Source organism: Gymnogyps californianus, chromosome 1 (genome assembly GCF_018139145.2).
Source record: "Gymnogyps californianus isolate 813 chromosome 1, ASM1813914v2, whole genome shotgun sequence".
Taxonomy (NCBI): domain Eukaryota; kingdom Metazoa; phylum Chordata; class Aves; order Accipitriformes; family Cathartidae; genus Gymnogyps; species Gymnogyps californianus.
Window position 1 is genome coordinate 94,049,583 of NC_059471.1, and position 22,704 is coordinate 94,072,286.

At 43.4% G+C, this 22,704-nt stretch overlaps 2 protein-coding genes across 3 annotated transcripts in view; one reads left to right on the forward strand and one right to left on the reverse strand.

Moving 5' to 3' along the window:
* Window positions 1-3,708, reverse strand: part of RPGR (retinitis pigmentosa GTPase regulator) — a 41,414-nt gene extending 37,706 nt beyond the window's left edge. The window contains 2 exon segments of the mRNA XM_050912820.1: window positions 1,362-1,487; window positions 3,633-3,708. Coding sequence (XP_050768777.1) covers window positions 1,362-1,487; window positions 3,633-3,708 — 202 coding nt within the window.
* A 3,929-nt stretch (window positions 3,709-7,637) lies between these two features.
* The window catches only part of OTC (ornithine transcarbamylase), a 31,662-nt gene continuing 16,595 nt past the window's right edge, over window positions 7,638-22,704 (forward strand). Inside the window, exons 1-5 of one of the 2 annotated variants that reach the window (XM_050915019.1) lie at window positions 7,638-7,715; window positions 8,611-8,682; window positions 11,766-11,909; window positions 12,492-12,573; window positions 21,342-21,429. In XM_050915019.1, coding sequence (XP_050770976.1) covers window positions 7,638-7,715; window positions 8,611-8,682; window positions 11,766-11,909; window positions 12,492-12,573; window positions 21,342-21,429 — 464 coding nt within the window. The remainder of the gene's footprint in view (window positions 7,716-8,610; window positions 8,683-11,765; window positions 11,910-12,491; window positions 12,574-21,341; window positions 21,430-22,704) is intronic. The other variant, XM_050915020.1, reaches the window with a different exon arrangement.

The window sequence follows — 22,704 nt, forward strand, 5'->3', positions numbered from 1 at the left end:
ACAAATGAGGGCAAAGGTTTTCTGTTTCCCTTCTTCACTTTTTTGTACGACTCTTGCAGTTTCTCTACCTTTGCTCGTCGTTGATCAGTATTTTACCCTCACTTTTGCCTCTACTTTACAATGTCCCCAAAAACCTTTTGGAACCAAAGAAATTTTGTACTCATGCTTCTACAGTTCCTTCTCCTCAAAAGCTTTGAGAAAATAAAGATCTGATTATCTAGAAGTTTCCCTGGTGACGTATCTGCACACTACAACAGCAAAGGCCAGCTACAGAGACATTTTTGAAACATGCTGCATAAATTAAAATAACAGGGAGAAGAGGAGATAGTAGAGAAACGGTCCTGCATGCAAACCTATGCAAGCTGACTTCTTCAAAAGCTTTATCTAAGTGGCGACTATTACAGTGACATGGGAATTAGAGGATTGTTGCTGATTAGGGTAACAGTGCTGGCACAGGCACATGCTGGGGGAACTCAAGGAGGCAATTTAAATTGACTAGTCTAAACTGAGAATTATACTAGTGTTATTTCAAACTGGCTGTGGGCATACGAAAGGATAGATCAAAAAAAATTTCAAAAGGAAAATTTCACAGTGCCCCAGATTACATTCTGATTGATTTTATGCAACAGACAATTTAATAGAACTGGTTCAATCCAAGAAAAAGTGTCAAGTTTTGTTCAAAATAAACTATTCATGGATAATTCATCTTCTATGAAGTTAGGGTTGAAAAATTAATTGTATAATTTCACAAATTCTTCAATGAGTATTGTTTCCATCACTTCAAAGAAATGAAAACAAACATTAATACTGCTCACTGTATTGTATCTGAGCTTCTTTGAACGCTTTTGCAATTTATTTCTGATTTTAGTAGGATTTTCTGACATTTTTTGAGTTGCTCTTTCAAGGGTTATTTTCAGTTGACAGTTAACAGTAATTCAAATTTTCATTTCAGAGATACAATTTTATCTATCGTTTCAGGCAGATTCCTAGTGAACTTGTTGACTGTGGTCAACAGATACTGTTTACTTCCACGATACAAACCTCTATATTTAAGATTGCCTACTAAACACTGTCAGATTCACAAGAAACATTCCAGCTGAACAAAGTCATGCTTACTTTAAATCCTGTGTGATACATTCAGTTATTACAGATTCCCTCATGACAGTTCTTGGGTATGTCTTGTGAAAACATTCAGTGACCTCACACTAACTTCAAGGGCATCCGATAGTTCCCACAGAACAGTCCTCTCTCCTCTCCACAACCTCATTTGATACATTACCTCAGCATTCAAATAAAAATCATCCTTTCCAAGCTGTCCAAATAGATAACCTTTTATCATATACTCCATTTCCAATACTGACCTGTAACAATAGCGGTATGTTCATCTCCACATGATATAAGTACAGGCTTGTCATTTTTGAACCAGAACTTGCTAGGAATATCTTCTGCAAATCTGCTTTTTCCAAATGTGAAAACAGCACCTGATTCTAAAACACAAAAAGATAATGTCAATTTTAGTGAAAACAAATTTTGCCTCATAGATTTTGAAATAGTCATTTCCTATTAATTCAGTTGTACATTTTAGTTTCCTATCTTTTTCTTTTTTTTAAAAATGGCTGAAGCTTTTTCTTCTATTCTGTTTCACCAAGACTACTTCATTTTCAGGCTCACATTTTAGTCCTTCTAATTCTTCTTAGCCTCCGTGAATTTCCTAATAGAATAGGTATTGTTGCTGGTATATTGTGTTCTGAGGATACAATAATTTAAAGTACACTAATGTACTTTATCACTACCTGCTAAGAAAAACTACTAGGTGTATAAAAGAAAGAATAAAGAACTCTGAATAACTGCCTCCAGAAAGTAAAATAAAAAGCTCATCCTGAAAGCAGGTCAAGACAAAGAGTTCTCACTTACGTTTACACTTGAACTCAAACAGGTTTTCCAAATTGGATGAGAGAGAGAGAGAGATACACACACTGTAAAGAGGTGACAGGCTCCAAACTGACCACTCTTCCTCACCCATCTGAAAAGATACATGTGCTCTAAAAATAGCCCCCTAAAAATCAAAACTCTCAGCCTTCAAAACATGGGTTGGCACAACTGTCTTTTTGATCATAAGACCATGATCTAAAAAACTCAAACAAAAACACCCCAAAATAAAGTCCAGACAACTCTTCCGCCCTTGAAATCTGTCTAGTTTTCTCAATTCTTCCCACTTTCAAAAGTGTCAGCAATGTTGTTTTAAAACCTAGAATATTAACTGTTCACCTTTTAGTTAAGCATGTGGCTTGACACAGAAAATATTAATTCTACAGGAAAATAAATGAACTTACCAGTTAAATAATTTGCCAAAAGCCATGCAGACAATGTGGTAAAGCACAATTAGATCTCCTATTTTAAAATGTCAAACCTTGTGCTTTAAGCATAGAATCATTTTTTGGAAAAGAAAACAAAGAAAAAACCAAACCTTTTCCTTGCAGACTTTTTTTTAACAGGTAAGCTATGATAACACAAATATACACAGTAACACTAGACTACCTCTGTAAAATTACATATAATTTGATAGTAACATTAAAACTTCGTGTATTTACTTTCAATGAAAAGATCTCATCATAGTCTGCACCCCAGCTCCAAAATCCAAGGTTCTCTCTTAAACTGTAAATTTGATATTCATTTTGAAATGATTCTTTAATGCAAAAGTTTCTCATATTTGCAAATGACATGTTATTTTATGCATCAGGTTCAGCGGACATGTATAAAATTGTATTTACTACCTCTCTAGATGCTTCACTTTCACTGTTTTATTAAAAACAAGCCTTGTGCAGACAAATTCAAGCCTTTTAAAGAAACGGTTGATTTTTTCCTCATTTTATGTAGACACACACCTACCACCAGAGACATGCTAAAAGGCATCTGAAAACTCTATTTTAAGTTTTAATCTCCAGCCAGCCAGCCACGCTGCATATTTGAACACGCTTACAGTGATCTCTTTGGCACTCATGCCAAAGTAGAGCTCTCTGGTTCTTTTTCTTTCAGAAGCATTAACATGAAAATATACATATATTCTTAATTCAATGTATACAAAAAACAGGCCATTTAATTCACAAACATCCTTTGTATCTCATTCATTTCACAACTGAAACCTAAGCCGTCAGTTTGGAAATTAAATCCTACCAATTCATAAAATTAAATCCCACACAACATAAATGAGGTTTTTGCTGTCTCGGCACCGAGCAAATGTTTAAAAATTACCGTAGGTCAAACCTGTCTGCTTAACACTGCACCACTATACCATGCCGGTGACGACAGCAAGGTTGCCCCCGTCTAATCTCTGACGTCACCGTACGTATTTCTCCCCAGACGCCGGAAGACACCGGCCCGAGCCGGCGGCCCGCAGCCCGGCGCCGCGCCGCGGGGCACCCGCACTCGCAGGCCGGAGGGAGCCGCGGGCGGCCGCGAAGCGCAGAGCGGGGCGACCAGGGGCGCCGGGGCAGGGAGGCGGCCGTTGGGGCGCCGGTGATGGCGCCCAGCGCCGCCGCGGTGGGGGAAGCCGGCAGGGACTGGCACAGGCGGACGAGGTCCCCCCACCTGGCCCGCAGCTCCGTCCCCTGTGAGGGACCGGCACCACTCACCGGGCACCGGCAGCTCGTCCTCCTCGGCGGGCTCGGCCATGGCAGCTCGCAGCGGGCGGCCGCCCCCGCGCCCCATGCACAGCGGCGACGGGCTGCCGGAAGTAAACAGAGGCCCTGCCACGGGCAACGGCCATAGAGAGCGGCGCAGCGCCCGCCGACGAGGCCAGCCGCCGGGAGGAGGCCCGGCCTGGGGGCGGGCGGTCGGGGAGCGGCAGCGCCCCCTGGCGGCCGGCGGTGGGGCGGTCACCAGGAGCCGGCTCTTCCCGCCCCGCCATCTTCAAGTTCCCCTGAGCCGGCGGCGGTTTGTCCGTGCCTCCCCATGTGCGGGGAGCGCAAACCGGCCACAGCACGCCGGGCGGGGGCTCACGGGTGCTGAAAGGAGGGACGAATCGCCTCCCTTGAAGGCCCCTCGCGAGTCCCGTCTCCAGCAGAGCTTTGCTTTCGTGGCACCGTCCCTACATGGCTGGACATCGTTTCTGTCTCCCTCTGTAGCCTGCCCCTGCCTCCGGCTCCTGAAGCAGCCGTCTCGCACCAGGGCTCTGCCTTGAGCTCCCTGCTTGGCCAAGCCAGGCTCCTGATACGTCTGCTTGCTTTGCTGAGTGCTTGGAGGGGCTGCCCTGCCTCAGCCAGGTGAACATAACATAACTCGGAAACTTTATTTTGTCACCACTGGGATTCTGCTGTCCTAAAAGACAAGTTTCCTCTGTTTGATGGTCTCCCTTTCACCAGGATGTCCGTGTAAAGTCTTCTGGTCAAGTGCATGAGAAGACGTTCAATCATCCACCCAACCAGGGACACTTAGGTGATGGCTGCTGTGCAGACCCCACTGGAATAAGTCCAGGAGCTTGTAGCCTTTTAATCATATTTAATGTGCAGTCCCAAACTCCCAGTGGAGCTTCTCCCTCCCCCCCCAAAATCTATGGTTGTTTATGGATTTCCATTTTCTTGCTATTCCTGTGTGTTTCAGATATGCCAGGTCATCCTTTGCCAAAAGAAAAAGGTCTTGCTTTCAGGATGATGTACGGCAATAGAGGCTGCAGCTGGCAGCTTGCACAACCAATTTAAGCCTTGTTTTATGCAGAGTTTAATCAATACAGTTGTTGGTGCATAAGATGAGGTATCCACATAAGTACTCACAAAGAAGGGTGGCCATGTTTTCAAAAGGGAATAGAAAATGTTTGTGATTTTTGCCCCTACATGAGGCAGGGATTTAATCTCTTTGAACCCCAATATCCCTCTGATGCTTTCTGCCCTAACTGCTTCTCCTAAGTCTGGAGCGAGGGGATATCCAGCAAAAGTTGTTCAAAATAAAACTGAACAAACATTGTTCCACGAAGTGATGTCTGAGATTGTAGTTATCGGATCCTGTGGTTGCCAAGAATATAAATGGGTTATGAAACGATTAGGAAGATTTATGGGAAGAAGGTGTCTGCAGCAGCGTTTTGGTTTCTGTGACTGTGGGATCGTATTTGAAGATCAACATCTGGTTGGGAGAGATGGGAGCCACCTCACAAAGTGGGACAAATGTATTTCTGCTGGTGGGATGGCTGACCTGGTAAGGAGGTCTTTGAACAAGGAATGACGGGGAAAGGACAGAGTTACCAGCAGCGTCTGCGAGTGGCCAGATACTGAGCTCCTGGAAGACTTCATTGGCCACCGCTGAGTGCAGGATGGATGGGAAAGGCTGTTTATAGAGTGGGCATTTGGTTTTAGTTTTGGATGACCACTGCATGCAGACGAAGCAGGAGTTGTGCTGGCAGGGGTACAGTTACGCCATGTTGTCCCAGGTGTGTGGGACACGTACCACTGGAAGATGCAGCTGTGGGCATGGCGGCGTGCAGCAGGTTGGGACCTGCTCCCCCTCGGAGGTGCCCCAGCTGCTGAAGCCCCACTCTGCAAAAGAGAGGCACTGAAGTCAGGCCCTTCCTCGGGGTGGGAGGCCAGGGAGTGGATGAGCTGTGAAAGGACATTGACCTCCCAAGGTCTTTCTTTCAGGTTGAAAGGAAGCAGCATGGGCACTCCTGGTGCACCACCCGACAGCCACTGCTGTATAAATGCTTTTCTTGCCTTTCCCTACCCTGACTCCTGCTTCCCCTCAAGAAAGCAGGTGTCAAGCATCAGTCTCCTCTCAGCTCAGAGAGGAGAGAGGCCTTATGATCATATTAGATGGCTATATCAATATGATTCCTTTATCCTAATCTACTTTTCTCTTACACTGCATTGTTCTCTCTTCACCAGTGTGTTTCAACCCATGTACTGCTATTACTCCATTTTCTATACCAAGCCCTGGAATATAGAAATACACCAAACCAATTCGATCCTGATTTCAATATTGAAGCATTTTATGGTGTTGAGACGAGCGAGTCAGTTTTTCACACAGTAGCACATTGAGCCTTGACAGGCCAGGGGGCAGCTAGCAGGAACGGGGGTGGCTCCAGGGCTCCGCGCTGAGAGACGCTGCTGTCACGCCAAACGTAATAAAAGTGCGTCGCGCCAACGGCAATGCCGACACTGGTGTGACTCTCCTCCCGCGCCTGGCACTGCTGCTCGCTCACAGGAGCTTACGAGGGAATCGGTCCACGTGGGAACTGCAGTCGGGCAGTCCCTGTACAGGGGCGACCTGACAAAGGGACACTGGCACTGTACCCTCCATATGGGGTTACAGGATGAGACTGGGGGCCTTGGCACCTTGACCACCTTTCCTTTCCCTGCCATCTTTTCTCCTGGGTACCACTCAGGTGACACACGCTCAGTCCCCAGGGGCTGGGCTTGAAGGCCATGGGAGTCATTTGCCAGAGAAGGGCAACCAAGAGGGAAACCATGGCCCAGCTTTCTTCTCTGTGTGCAGCTCTTCTGGCTCTTTCATTCCCTTCCCATTCATTTCTGTTGGGTTTTGCTTCTGCCTGACATTTCCCCTGGCAACTGCTGCGTTTTCCAAGCATCTCAGGGTTGGTTCAGCGTGAGGGGTCCTGAACAAATCCCACCAAGAGCTATTACCCTGCATGACTTTTACACCTCAGTCTCTCTTTCTGGGGAAGTCAAACTTTTTTTCTATGTGTTTTAATTATATGATCCTCACATTGCAATTTCAACATATCACCTTCTCTGACAGATATGCCATCACCTTGATTTACACAAGTACGCTTCTCCTTACACAGAGGAGGAAATGAGAAAGTAATGGTCATATTTCAAAACCACCTACAGTGCAGGTGGCATAAAATCTTATCTGACAATTATATTTGAAGGTAGAAATTTAAATGAAATCACTTTAGTATTTGGCAATTGACCAACATCAGATTATACAGCAAGCAATTTAATGTAAGGAGGTATGCAGGCCACAATATTTAAGTTTCTGGGCCTCACTGAGGGCTGTTTAACGCTACCATAGCACAATTGAAAACTTGGTCCAAAAAAACCCCAGGAAAATATACATTTTTTTAATGTAGCCCTTCTCCATTCTTATCAGGGCCCTGAGGGCACAAATAAGCCTTAATGGCCCTGCCCAGCCCCACACCTGTGGGCCCAGGACCCTCATTTTGGCTCAGCGCAGGGCCATCAGTCCCTGCCCAGGCCGTGCTAGGGCCGGGGAGCTCCCACGGTCCCGGTCCCGTCCCCAAGGGAGCCGCCCCGCTCATGCTGCGCCCTGACAAATCTTCTTTTGGCTTTTTCTACTAGCACATGCTCCTGTACAAATATTTAACAAACATGAAATTGCTAGGAAATGGTATTGACACAGGTACGATATGATGGGCGCACAGAGAAGAACACAAACTGCGAGTGGTGCAATGGGCCCCGTGAGGAATCTCTATCTGTAGAGTTTGACCGAGGAAAAGCTTCAGTGTCAGCCTCCGCCAGGCCCAGCCCTGGCTGGGACAACCAAAGCAAAGACTTTGGTTCTTGGTTTTCCCTCGTTTGCACAGCAGCACAGCTCGCTCTCTGCTTCATATGCCTTTGTTTCTCTTAACTTTATTTGTGGGACTAAGAGAAGTCTAACACGAACGGAAGATGCTGCTTAACGTGAGGAATTTCTTCAGTATTGCAAAACTAACAGGGACCAGCAAGCAGCTGCTGCGACAGTTTTGGTAAGCTTATCCTTTAGTTTTGTCTGGCGTTCAGTGACATTTAGTGTGAAACCTGGAGACAAAAGCAGCTGAATCCGGTGAAGGAGTGAGCGTTTCAGAGAAAGGTGCTTTTTTTCCCACATTTTTAGTGCCCTTTTGCCTCCCAAGGCAGCAAGCTCTGCGTCTTCGGGAGACTGGAGGATTTTCCATTTTAATGTTTGTGAAATGCTGTTAATTCTTTCTGTGGGATTTAGCAGCAAAGTCAAGAAGGAATGTTTCTTCTTGAGGTCTGTGTACGCTGCAGGTACTGTAATCAATAACTAACTATCTGAATAAAGTACAGGAAACTCTTATGCATTTAGACAATTATCATGGCCAGTACTGGGGGGGAAGTTCTCTCCCTGAAGCTGCAAAGTGAATCTCCGCTTTGCTATTATTTTGATCTATATACACTGGAGGCATGTAGGAAAAGCATGATGTGATACGAGGTTCGAAGTTAACCAGGTAGACCTGGCTCTGTGACCTGACTTTGGGTTCTTTCTTTAGCCACATAGACGTGCCTGTCCCCCGTGCCTTCAGAAAAGTACCTGTATGCCAGTGTTTCAGTAAGCTGCTTCTCATGCTTGTCACATCTCCAGAATCAGGTTAAAATTAAAGACTTGAAACTTAATTCCACATCTTCCTATGTTTTCATGTCGGTGTCAATAAGAATAGCATTAACAGCGTTATGTAACAAATGATTAGTGCTAGAAAACAGTATATGGGAATTTCATATTCACAGGAATCCTAATATGCAATAAGTCATTTTTATTTATCGTTTCTACATTACATCGGATGAAAACCAAAGGTTTTCCAAGTTCTGTGATTTATTTGCTACAGTTTTAAAGTGGTGATAATTCTTTTATGGATTTTGGATTTTCACTGCTGGCAATTGGTGGGAACTTTCTCTGATTAGCAGTGATGATAGAAAAGCAAGTTTCGAAAACAACTGCAGTAAAGCTGGTTTTCCAATAAAGTCATCCAATTTGTTAAGCTCCCCACATAATGTTTGTTATTTGTAGGGTTTTTTTAGCATCGTAATGTTGGTATAAGCTATCACCACTGTCTATGAGCATTACAAGTTAAGCACACTGTGGTTGATACTGCAGGATAACCTAATATCTATCAGTCTGTGCTAATAGTCCAAAGTAATTGTTGTCCCTGCTCAGAAAGGAATAAGCCAGCTGCTTGACCTTGCAATTCTGCCTGTTACATTTTAACTTTGGTATGTTGTCTCATGCTCCTTCTCTGGAATTTATTTGTCCACTTCTGCCTCTCTTTCAGAGGATGTGGACAATGGGGAAGGGAACAAGTTTCTTGAAGGTCATAGCAATAAAACAGAATCATCATGGGAACATAGAGGTCAGGAGCAGACCTCTAGTCCAACTTTCTGCTTGTAACCTGACAACAGCATAGGAGGTCAGCTATGTCTTTGCTTAGCCACGTCTTGAAAATCTCCAAGGATGATAATTCCAAATCCTCTCTGGATAACCAATTTTAGTGCTTCACTATCTACCAGTGCAGAAATTAGTGGTGGATATTTCTCAGTCCACTTCTCAATCGTGCTAAGTGGTTTAACAAGACCAATGAACAGAAGTTCCTGCTTGGCAGGTGGAGATTAGGCACTTTCTAACTCCCTGGAAGGAGTTGTAGGCTGCAGTTAGAAACTGGAGGAGCAGCACCAAAGCTGCTCTGGAAACAATGCAGTGAAGGACAGTACAGTGACAAAGTAGCAAGCAATTGCATAGATTTTAAAACAGGACCAGTATTTTTTTGTTCCCCCAAACTAGATAGAGTAGCAAATTCCTGTTCTGAAAAATAATAATAAAAAAGTCACAGTTATGAAACTAATTTCTTTCAGAATATACACACTGAAGTTAGAGCCAATCCCTTCAATATCAACTAAGAGCCTTGGTATTCAAGTCTGGATTTCAGTAGCTTACCTTGGTAGGCTGTTTTTCATGCTATGGTGGAAGCTACCTGACCCGTGAATGCCCAGCCTTTCTCATAGTGTCAAGTATATTCTGTTCTGTAGCTGTTGAATATAGAAGTACAGGAAATCATTTTGCTAGCTCTGTAACACCCACTTCAAATTCAAAAACGGGGCATTTGGATGCTTCCTAACTGTTTCTAGGTTGTTTACCTCAGGTTGGAGGCAAGCATGGGGACAGAAGGATAACACTTATAGCAAAATATGGAACTTTATTTTACTAATCATTGTAATGCTATGAAGATTAGTCTTTATGGCTTGGAAATGTGCGTTATTATTTTAAATGGTACTGCCACAAATATTTATTACTTAAGTCACACATACAGTTTAGATTGTATTTCACTTAAGAATCAATTTTCAGAGACACTCTAAGAAAATAGACAGGCCACATTACACTAAACTTAGAAAACAAGAAATCCACTCCTTTATCTGCATGGTGCTACAGAAAAGTCCAGCTCTCCTGCAGTCTGGGGGCCCGTGCAGAGACCAGACTCTGATGGTGCACATTGATGGGAATCTTTGTGGTGCTTTGTGCTTCGCTTAGTGGTCGATCCTCTGGCAGTCTGCATAATCTCTGGAGCACATTGCCCTGATGTATGACAGCATATACTGAGTTCCAGCAATATTAATCTGCAGGGCATCTGCATGGGCTACTTCTTCATATATTCCCCGTGTTCTCTGTGTTTCTGCTGTTACACATAATCCCTTTCATTCTGAAAAAAAGTCTTCTTAGTAATGGCAGTGGTATAATGTGTATCTAAAGCACTTTTAAGGTGTCCAGAAGGAAAACACACAGCATTTAGATATCTTCAGTTAAAGAAAAAATTCCGCTACATGATTTGAAAAGTCGTGCAGTTTGTGCTGTGATGTCAAATGGACAGTAATAATGTGTGGTACCATTCCCTTAAGAGCTGCTCTCTTCCTCCAGTTTCAGTTGGAGCCTATGCCACAAAATTCTGCAGAAGTCGTCTTTCCCTCCAGATTTAACTAATATAACACCAAAAGTTTGAAAAAATTAGAAGCCATAATAGGCCTATCTACTACCAGGGCTTTTATTCATTGGAATTAACAAAAGAACAAACAGAAATTCTATGTTTTTTCCCTGAATTTTCCTAGCTGTGGGCTCCAGGGCTTGGCAATTGGCAGGTGCTGTAACTGAGTCTGGCCTCAAAGGTGAGCTAAAGGGAAGCCTACTTGGAAATACAAAAGCAGTAGCTGCACTCAGTCCATTTGTTTGCATTGCTTTGGTCTCCATTCCATCAGATCAGTCTAAAAATGCTGCCTTTAATTAAAAATGCATGTTTAGCTTGTACCCATCCAAACCTTAGCAAGCATACAGTGCAGGCTGTGTTATGCTAAGGAGGGCTGTAGATACAGTGTCAGAGAAGGGGCTAAGCTGCCACTCCCCCTTATTAATCTTAAGCCTGTGGAAACACGGGCTTGTGCATGGCTTTCATTAAGACACCTCGTCTAAGCTAGAGGAAATTTGATCATGTAACTTCTGTGGGTGATTATCAACATCCAATTTCATGTGATTCAGAAGTTGTAAATCTGGCTGGAGGCCAGAATACACTGAACAAATACACTGTACATACCGAGAACGTCTCTTGTGTGGTATGAGAAGGACCAGAGCACATGGCTATTTTGTTGGGTTTTTTTACCCTCTTCCCCAGTGTCATCAAGAGATTTTGTACACGTTTATAGAAATGCCACCATTTGTATCGGTGGGGGTGGAACATGGCAAGTGTCTACTCATCCACAAAGCATGAAGAAGGGAGAAAGAGCATCAAGATCCATTCCTCGTATTCTGTGCCTCCAAAGGGCAGCTTTGTGGTCTACGTGTAAGCCATTTCACCAAGACCTGAATGGCTTTATGCATTTGGGTTTATTTGATTAGGCAGCATGCAGTCAAATCATATGTATATCAGAAGGCAAAAGAAACTACATCTAATGTACAGTTTATAATACAATTTGAGACATTGTTATAGCATGAGTACAATTTAGTGTCAAATGACAAAAAGCATATATTTTTTGCTCTTTTGACACAGGTATGGGCCACCAGCTCAAATGAATGTTCATCTGAAAGGTCGTGACCTCCTTACTCTACAGAACTACACAGCAGATGAGCTGAAGTATTTGCTGTGGATGGCCTCAGATTTGAAACAAAGGATAAAGCACAAAGGAGAGGTAAAATGCTTTAACTGTCATTTAGGTCACTCAGATGTTGAAATAAATATTGTTCTGAAGAGTATTGGGAATGAGCCATTCAGCTGTCTTGTCCTAAACAACATCACCTGAGCTCTTAAATACTGTAAATCACGTGCTACAAATCAAAGATCCTTCCTGTAAAGCGTTCAGAGATATTCTTTAAATACTTCAGAGGGCTTTGCAAGTGAAAAGGTTAAACAGCTTTGCACAGCTAACTTCCTGTTGTCGGCTAACCCCATCCATCGACACATGGTGTGCATGCAGCACTAAATGTAGGAAATGGAAGATGCTTCCCTGCATGGGATTAAATTAGTATTAGAGTTCTTGATGCTAGCTCAAATTGAGTGCCAAGATGCAGTTGCTTTTTGCCCCTAGAATTACTGCTTTCCCTTTAACCTTTCTACTGCTAATAAATTCCTTGAAGGGCAGGAGAACAAAGCTATGGTTAAAAAAACACCTGTGTAACTTTTCTAATACTGAATTAAAATGTGAAAGAAGTATTTCACACTATGAAGTGTATAACAACTATAAATTGAAATGCCTTCAATTTTCATGTTCCAGTATTTGCCTTTGATGCAAGGAAAATCTTTGGCCATGCTTTTTGAGAAGAGAAGCACAAGAACAAGATTATCTGCAGAAACAGGTAGGTCTGAGCAATGGCACAGTTAGATTTTATATGAAGTTGTATACTGTGACTATGTACTGAAAAACACTGCATAATTTTGTATTTAGCAATTTCTACTCAGGAGAAACCTAAAGTTTGAAAGCAAAAACAGGAAAAGAATGGTAGCTAATTGTGTTTCACCTTGCGTATTAATGTCACAAGCATATCGCTTTGCTTACTGAAATTTCACCAGATCATTCCAAAACATGATAGATCAGAAATAAAGTAACAGGCAGAAGTAAGCATTTCTGGTGTAAGTTCCTAGTTGTACTGGCAATATGCACATTTCCTAACATCTATTTTAGTAAGCATCACAAATTTAATTTTGTGCAAGCTCTAATAAGTATTTTTCTAATGTATTATGCATTACTGTTGTCACATTTCAGAGTATGTGTTTAGGCTGGGAATCATAGTAATGCCTTGATCTAAATTAGGGAAAAAAAATTAACATGATTACCTACAGGGGACGATAACTTGATGGAGACTCCAGGGTATTAGCCTAATACGATCAGGCACTGGAACATTCTTTTAGCATACAGTCCTGCAAACACTGAAACACATATGTACCTTTATTTACATGGTAGTTGTTCTGAAGTCAATGGGACCGCTGAAAAAATCATTCATGTTCTTGCACGTTAGCAAGGAATAACTATGAATTGCTGACGCATCAAGGAAGGAGAAGCCTGCCCTTCTCACATTTAAGTTGACCCAGCATCCCTTAGGGTGACTTCTCCCTAGTGAAGGACAGGAAACTTGTTGAGTATTCACATTTCTTTACAAGGTGTAAGGGAGAAGGTAAAAATAATGGAAGGAAGAAGCAGATATGTTAACTGCAAGCATTTCTGAATTTGCATTTGTATCCTCTGGCATAGCCATTACCTGCTGATCCTGGTCTTTTTGTAGACTTGTTGTTGCTTTCTGTTTTCTCCAGATAAGCAGGACTTATGAATGGGTTTCTCTTGTGTGTTCCCTCTCTGTGAAGACCACTCACCTTTTAATTCTGGAGTTTTCAGTCCAGTTTCTAGTTGCCTGCCATACTGGTACATGGGCAGGTAATGACAAATTCTCTGAATCTGTTTACCCTTCATGTTTCTGTATTCAGAGGGAAGCACTATTTAGTCCTTGGCTTTTGAAGGCTTATGGAAGGGGGAAGCTCAGGAAAGTTCAAATGAATTAACTTAAGGATGGGAGTTAATGCACATAAATTCATCCAAGAGGGATTAAGCTCCAGTGGAATAAAACCAATTTATTTCTGAGTGAGAGCTTCCACAAGGGAGTTTAATGCAGTTTAACTTCTGTACATTAACTTCACACCTTCAGTTAATTGGTCTTAAGTCCCCTAAACCTAAGACTTTGTTTCAAAGGCAGACTCAAGTTTTTTCTGTCCATGGAAACTCTATACATTTCAGCTGCTTTTTAACATACATGACTTCTCCCTTGGAATTTCTAACTCAAAACAAATGTGGGGTCACATGTGCTCCATTTAGCTAAATAAGCTAATTTAATACCAATTTTCTAATGTCCAGTGAAAATAGACATTGAAGTGGATTGGAGTGTTTATTTATGAAATACCTGAGTCATCTCAAATAGCATTTCCCACGAGCTGCACCTTCAATATCTTGGAAGAGGTCACTTGTGGGACAAGGTTCTGGTGATGAGATTAATCTAAACAAACTTTGCAACTCTCAGGAACAACTAGATGAAAATCAATGGGTTTCATTATAAAGGAGTAGAGACTTGAAAAGCACTGATTACAAAATCTGCTCTGTGCAGTGTCTGGGAGATTGTTGCCATATGTTAACACCATGGAAGTCTTTTCAGAAGTCCTGCTGTCCCTATGCCTATAATGAACACCATTATTGAAAAATAAATAAACAGAATCACAGAATGGTTGAGGTTGGAAGGGACCTCTGGAGGTCATCTGGTCCAACCCCCCTGCTCAAGCAAGGTCATCTAGAGCCAGTTGCCCAGAACCATGTCCAGAAGGCTTTTGAATAGCTCCAAGGATGGAGACTCCACAACCTTCTGGGGCAACCTATGCCAGTGCTCAATCACCCTTTCAGTAAAAAAGTGTTTCCTGATGTTCAGAGGGAGCCTCCTGTGTTTCAGTTTGTGCCCATTGCACCACTGAAAAGCACCTGGCTCCATCCTTTTTGCACCCTCCCTTCAGGTATTTATATACATTAGTAGGATTCCCTCTGAGCCTTCTCTTCTCTAGGCTATGCAGTCCCAGCTCCCTCAGCCTTTCCTTATATGAAAGATGCTCCAGTCCCTTAGTCATCTTTGTGGCCCTTTGTTAACATGGACATACTGACTCTCTCCGATGTGTCCATGTCTCTCTCATACTGAGGAGCCCAGAACTGGACACTGCAGATATGGCCTCACCAGTGCTGAATAAAGGGGAAGGATCATCTCCCTCCACCTGCTGGCAATACTTTGTCTAGTGCAGCCCAGGATACCGTTCGCCACCTTTGCTGGAAAGGCACATTGCTGGCTCACGTTCAACTTGGTGTCCACCAGGACCCCCAGGTCCTTTTCTGCCAAGCTGCTTCCCAGCTGGGTGGCCCCCATTGTGTACTGGTGCATGGGGTTGTTCTTCCTCAGGTGCAGGACTTTGCACTTCTTGCTGAACTTCATGGGGTTCCTGTCAGCCCATTTCTCCAGCCTGTCAAGGTCCCTCTGGATGGCAACACAACCCTCTGGTGTATCAGTGTCGTGGCTTAAGCCCAGCTGGCAACAAAGCACCATGCAGCCGCTCGCTCACTCCTCCCCCCTGGCAGGATGGGGAGGAGAAAATACAATGAAAGGCTCGTGAGTCGAGACAAGGACAGGGAGGAATCACTCACCAATTATGGTCACAGGCAAAACAGACTCGGCTTGGGGAAAAAAGAAACCAATTTAATTTGTTACCAATCAAATCAGAGTAGGATAGTGAGAAATAGAACAACGTCTTAAAAACACACCTTCCCCCCACCCCTCCCTTCTTCCCAGGCTCAGCTTTGCTCCCAATTCCTCTACCTTCTCCCCGCCCCCAGTGGTGCAGGGGGACAGGGAATGGGGGTTGTGGTCAGTTCATCACACGTTGTTTCTGCCACTCCTTCCTCCACAGGGGGAGGACTCCTCACACTCTTCCCCTGCTCCAACGTGGGGCCCCTCCCATGGGGGTCAGCCCTCCACAAGCTTCTCCAATGTGAGTCCTTCCCACGGGCTGCAGTCCTCCCCAAACTGCTCCAGCGTGGGCTTTCCCACAGAGTCACGGCCTTGTCCGGGCCCAGCCACCTGCTCCAGCGTGGGGTCCTCCACGGGCTGCAGGGGAATCTCTGCTCCACCGCTAACCTCCATGGGCTGCCGGGGGACAGCCTGCCATCTCACCACAGGCTGCAGGGGAATCTCTGCTCCGGCGTACCTCCTCCCTCTCCTTCCTCACTGACCTCGGTGTCTGCATGGTTGTTTCTCTCATATCCCGCTCCTCTCTTCGCTGCAGCTCTTCCTTTTTTTCAGCAGTCTTTTTTCCCCTTCTTAAATATGCTGTCCCAGAGGCACTGCCACTGTTGCTGACTGGCTTGGCCTTGTCCAGAGGCAGGTCCAAGTTGGAGCTGGGGAAGCTTCTAGCAGCTTCTCACAGGAGCCACCCCTGTAGCCCGTCCCCCGCTACCATAACCCTGCCACACAAACCCAACAAAATCAGCCACTCCTCCCAGTTTTGTGTCATCAGCAAACTTGCTGAGAGCACACTCTGCCTCATCATCCAGATCATTAATGAAGACGTTAAACAGGATTGGATCCAGTATTGACCTCTGGGGTATACCGCTAGTCACTGGCCTCCAACTAGACTTTGCGCCACTGATCACCACGCCATAAGCCTGGCGGTTCAGCCAGTTTTCAACCCACCTCACTGTCTGCTCATCCAGCCTGTACATCAACAGCTTGTCTATGAGGATCTTATGGGAGACAGTGTCAAGGGCCATAATGAAGTCCAGGTAGACAATACCCACTGCTCTCCCCTCATCTACCAGCCCAGTCATTTCATCATAGAAGTTTATCAAGTTGGCCAAGCATGACTTCCCCTCAGAGATTATTTCGGTGACGATCTCGGTGATGACATCCCCTCCTGATGATTTTCTTGTCCTTAGTCTGCCTGGAAATGGTGTCCAGGATTACCTGCTCAGTTGCCTTTCCAGGAATCGAGGTGAGGCTGACCAGCCTGTAATTCTTTGGGTCCTCCTTCTTGCCCTTCTTGAAGATAGGGGTGACATTTGCTTTCATCCAGTCTTTAAACACTTCTCCCAGTTGCCAAGATCGAGCAAAGATTATCAAAACATTAATTTATAGTGCATTGTAAGAGAACAGTTGATGCTTGTGGCTTTTCCAACATACTATGCCTCTAAATGGTTTTATTCTGATGACATTGCAACTGTGAGTAATGTACAGCTCCTTATGATACAATTCATTGCCCCTTTACTCTCTTGAACAAATATAACCTCATCCTAATGAATATTTCTGAAACCCATATTATTTTACCATTTCTAAGAGTAGTAGTGGTGTTGTAAGTTTAATGAAGAACTACAAGTAACTTCCATAGGGTATTGGCAAAGTAAGTCCACTTTTGTGAGCCTACTAGATTTACTGCTATCACTGGCTAGTATATTGGAAAATGTGACATCTCGGCTATTATAGTGGAAATTGTCATTTGTTTGCAGTCAGAATCCCATACCCATTCTGCATAAAATCTTGTGTACTTTTTGAAAACAAAGGTATTCCACATGGTCATATATTACTTGTAGAATAAACATCCTGAGGCATGGCAAAAAGGTGAATGCCCTGTTTTTGTTATAGCTTTGGTGTAAAATATTCTGATTGTCACTGTTGCTCTTAAAATATACAGCTGCAGTTACGTTTTAGTGAACAAGTCATAAATAAATCCAACCATTTCACAGACGCTGAATGCAGACAAAATGTCACAGGGTAGCAACGGAGAGGAAACAATACAGGCAGAAAAGCTCTGTATACCTTCTTTTGTTGTGCACTGGAATATACAAGGTCTTAACAGCTTTACAGAGGTTCACTGGCACTGGCTTTAGTGGAATTACTCCCAACTCACTCCTCTTACACAGGGGGGTGAGAGGAACATGATGTCCATGCCTGAAGACTACTACATACAGTCACAGAAATAATTGCATCACTTTGTATGTTCTAATGTAGTGGGGATGGTATTACATGGCAGGAATACAGGGTCTGTTTTTTGTTGGAATGGCTAGTATTATTTAGCTTGGCCACGTTAGAGAGGGGGCAAGAGTATTCTTTTAGCTTACTCTCTACTTAGAGGAGTAGCTTTAAAAAACTGCTTATCAGTTTTTAGGCTTCTACTTTAGGAATATTCCTGTAATTGCTGCCTAGAAGAGTTCTTTGTTATCAGTCTAAACTGAAAAATACTTTCTAGATTGTAAGTCCTCGCAGGCAGTGAGGAAACTAACAAATCCAAATCCAGATGTCTTGAAGTATAAAAAAGGATCCTTGCTTTGAGTTTGAGAAGATGGCTGTGTATGTCTCCTGGTGACGGCGGGGCAGCCCCACAACTGTGTATCCAACGTGTGAACTAAGGGATTCACTTTGGCTCACTTACTTACCCAATGTGGCAGGGACAGGCTGGAATGGAGATTTAACCTATGTCTGTACAATTACCAGCACTTGTGTCCTACATGAAAGAGTTTGCATAAGTGGGCTCAATAATGTGCCACAGCCTGAGGCATAAAACTGTCCATTTTTGAAAACTAACAGTAGTGAGAAGTGTGGACATGAGATAATAATCTATTCTGGCTCGCAGTATGAGCATTTAATACAGTTTGTTGAAGATACCAAGATTCATATAAACACTTAGCATGTGGCTTTGGATATGACCAGCTTGTGACAACAAAGAGGATTAGATCTTCCAGTTTAACACAGCACTCCAGCGTGTGCTTATTTGCTGAATTGGTGCCTGCATATCTTCAAAAGTCATCATTTTTTTCTTTCTACTAGTAGTCTGGATGAAAGAATCTGAAGCAAGGATTCTGCCTCTGCAACTATATACAAAGCTAGAGCACAGAGCTCCTGTATTTCCAGATGGAAAGTTTTGGATGGAAATATGTTCCCAGGCCCTGCACAGATGGCCAGTTCATGAGAGAAAGCCCAACACATTAGGACTCTGCTATGTACACAGACTTCAGGTGGTAGCTCCAACTGGGCTGCCTGACGTCTGGCAATTCTGAATAAATGGCCAGATTCCTCTTTTTCTACCTGGCCATCATTTATAGGAAACAGAACATGTCCACGGGAGCCTGCCTGGACTGTGAAACGTCTACCAAAGTGTATGCATTTGGAAGCCTAAAATGCAGAGCTGCTGTATTGTGTGGAACTTGTGGAGATAAATCACTGACATAATTGTATATGACTTCGAAAAAAACCACAAGAAGCTCAACAGGAAAAGTTACTACAAACAACATTTCATCCTTGAGGTCTTGACTTAAAAACTTGCATTGAATAGATAGGCTGTAACATCTAGGAAACAGTTTGCATACACATTCCCATAAATACAGTGTTTGTGTCTGAGCTGCAGAGAGGAGGTGAAAGTATTTGAGGAAACCTAAACATTTTTGCTGCCTTAATACAAAAATGCTTCTGAATAACCAAGAAAGGAGGACAAAGCAAACAGCAAATGTGTAGTGCTTTTCTAAGAGCAAAAAGTAATAGTAGAATAAGTAATGCTTCGTTCTGAAAAGTTTGCTGTGTCTGACTCTAATCTTGTTGAGATTTGGAGCAATCCTTAACGATGACAAAGGGAAAGTCAAATCAGGCCCATTCAATACAATGAGTATACACTGGCTGGACAGAGCAGAGATTTGCCCTTCAGGTGGGGTCTGGAGCATCATTATGTTTAATCTGACTTTTAAGGAAATTGAGGCAGTCAAAAGGCAATGATTTGCCAGTATTATTTTTATCTATTGCATTTTAAAATCTAGAGGCTGGCTGAACTGATGCAAAGTGGAAGACCTCACCTCAACCCTGCTGCCCACACGGGATGGAAGTTAATAAGGGCTGCTCTATGTTAGGGACCCAGTTCTGGAGCCCAGGCCTGCCGCCTGAACCTAGTTGCTTGGTTTTATCTGTGAAAGGTTTCAGTGTTCACTCCTGCTTTAATCCTTTTTTGAAGAGTAGCTATGGGAACAACTTTTTAATCTTTGACAGGCCTGTACAAACATGTTGAAGCTGCAGTCCTGGCGATGTCTGCAGTGCCATCTAATGGCTACAACCAGCCCAAGCAGCTTTTAACCTTTTTTCTTTTTTTTTTCTTTCCTCTTTTTTTTACTTTTTTTTTTAACACCACGAAATTTGGTAGCACCTCCAAGAGATCACAGTTCGGTGGAGAAGGGGGGTCTCTGCTCTTCTGTGCTGTATGCAGCCTTTCTTTTCCTGGCAATAAAGATAAGATGGGCTTCCTTCTAGATTTTTGTCACAATAAAAGGCTCACTCCCCCACAGTGTTGTCTCGACAACGCTGGTTTGTCCGCACCGAGATTCTCTGAAACTTTCCTCCATCATGGATATTAGTGACAGGGCAAGATCTCCTTGGCAATTTCTCTACTAGAAGGGAGTTGTTCTTAGGTGGAAAATCTTCCCCAGTGCACAGAAAATGCCTTACAGGGCTACCTACAGCCCGGTTCAAATCCTACACTTTGTACGTCCCCAGTTGTAGGACCCTGCGTCCTGTGCTAGGTTTACGCTAAACCATTTGTGACAGTTCATAAAACAGCCCCTCTCAGGCCCCATCCTCCCAATATGTGGCCAAAATGGACTTCACACTGAGATTCAGTGGAGGGAGGCTTTAGGCTTAAACCAGGCAAAGGCAGGGAGACTCAAGTGCTGGTGGAAAAAAGCTGTTTTCCTCTCTGTCTGTGTCAGCTGGTTGCTTGTGGTAGCTTTCTAGTGGTGATGCAACGGAAATAAGGCAGGACAGAACCTGAGAGTTGCCCTTAGCATGTATTTTATCCAAAATACTGTCCAGACACCTTTTAAGTTCCCCAGAGTTTTATATTCTTAAATGATGCTCAAGTCTTTCCATGGTTTCCTGTTCAGGAACGGATTTCATTCTTCAGACCTAATCCATCCAGTTCCTTGGCTCACCTTCTAAATTCCTAACTATTGCGGGGTGGAGGGATGCTGGCAGTGCCTGAGATCTTTCCTTTTCTCTCTGTCACATTATAATTTTTAAGGCACTTGGTCATTTGTGACCAAGCTCAAGTTTGTTAGAGTGTATGAGGAGACTTAGGATTTTCTGGGTGACTATACTTGAAGCTTCTTGCAAGGATGTGGAATTACACCTAGTGACTCAGATGGCCCTTCTAGGATGCTAAGTCCCTTGAAGTGGAAATTCAGCGTGATGAATGGATTACCTAGCTCTTAACAGGGAGCCACAGTGATGCTTTTGGCAATATGTAGCCTTGCAGGTTCAATGACTGTTGCTATGAACGAACACAGATCAGAACTCATGCCTAAAGATTTCAGCAAAGCATCACATTTGAGTGGTTTTATTCCAAAATACTTTTATTTGTGTCTTGTGTGTCAGATGTTAAGTGTTTGAAACATTTGGATACCCTGCTGAGTTTTACTTTTATTGCTGTAAATCTCTGTTACATGAAGAAGATTTTGAATCTTGGCTGTAAATATGAGGTGCTGGTGTTTAATTTCTTTTTTTATTTGTCCTCACTCTAGGATTTGCTCTCCTTGGAGGACATCCTTCCTTCCTTACAACACAAGACATACATCTGGGCACTAATGAGAGTCTCACGGATACAGCAAGGTTGGTAAAATGTCACTTGATTGATCACTATGTATTTGGTAGTTGATCAGGCTAAAACCTGTCTTACAGAATTTTGGAAGCTAATATTTTCTTTCTGGAAAATGTCAGAAGGCACTCCAAATCTCTTAAATATTTACAGATCAGCTCACAGAATCTGTAGTTCAGTACACCATCATTTCATCCACTCTAGCTCTCCAAAACATCGCACAATGAGAAATATTTTTATCAAATTTAGCATGTAGAGTGTTAATGAGAGTGCCAGTCACACAAACGGAAACATTTAGTGAACCTCAGTAGTATAGCTCCACTGATGACAGCACGTATTCAAACAAGAATAGAACCTTCTGGTTCTCTTGCTCCTCATGGAGCTAGAAGTACAGCTGACTGGCAAATCAAAAAGCAAAATCAAAAAGCAAAGACTTTATTTATCCTAGTTAGGCCAGCTGCTGGTGGGCCTTAGCCTACCTGCAGTGACAGGGTGGCACTGAAGGCCACTCTGATACCCCTATTTCAGCAGCACCAAACTTGACCAACACATTGCAGCCAGTTTCTGATTTCATGTGCTCTCCTCCACAGCTGTACCCACTGTCACGACTGCTGTGGAGGCTGGGCTATGGTATTGTTCTCTTACTGGCACCCTTGGAAGATCTTAATCATGCCCAGTCCCACATGCATGCAGGGACGGGTAGCTAGCAGCCTATCCCCATTGCCATAGCGGCAAAGAACTGAGCTGAAGGTTTTTCTCCAGTGAATTCCCTCCAATGTTGCAGAAAGTAGGCAAAACATGAGGTTTTCTTTTGCAGGTGCTCTTGCTGTTTTTCATAGCACTCCATGTATTAAAGACTCATCCAACCTCAGTATTGTGCTGCTTTCTAGGCAGCCTTTTTGCAGCCTGAGGTCGATTCAGTCAGGCTCAGCTGTTGGAAGGTTAGTAGTGTCTGAAAGCTCCTTTTTGTTCTGGTGAAAGATATGCAGTGTCAAGCTCATCAGGCTCAATTCAAAATATGCAGTCAGCCAGCTGAGGTTCCATTGCCTCTGCTGTATACTACAGTTTTCATAGTCAGTGGAAGAGATTGTTTGAGAACTATGTTGATGTTCTCTCTGTGATGAAATCTAAGGAAAATGTAAGAAAAAGACCAAACATTTGAACATTTTAAATTTTCCTTTCTTGCTTTTAACTACTGAAGTGGAAGACATATGGGTGTTGATAGTAGAAAGTCAAAATTTCAGTCTCTTGATGCTTGAAAGTACTTAGCTCTCACTCGCTGCTAGATA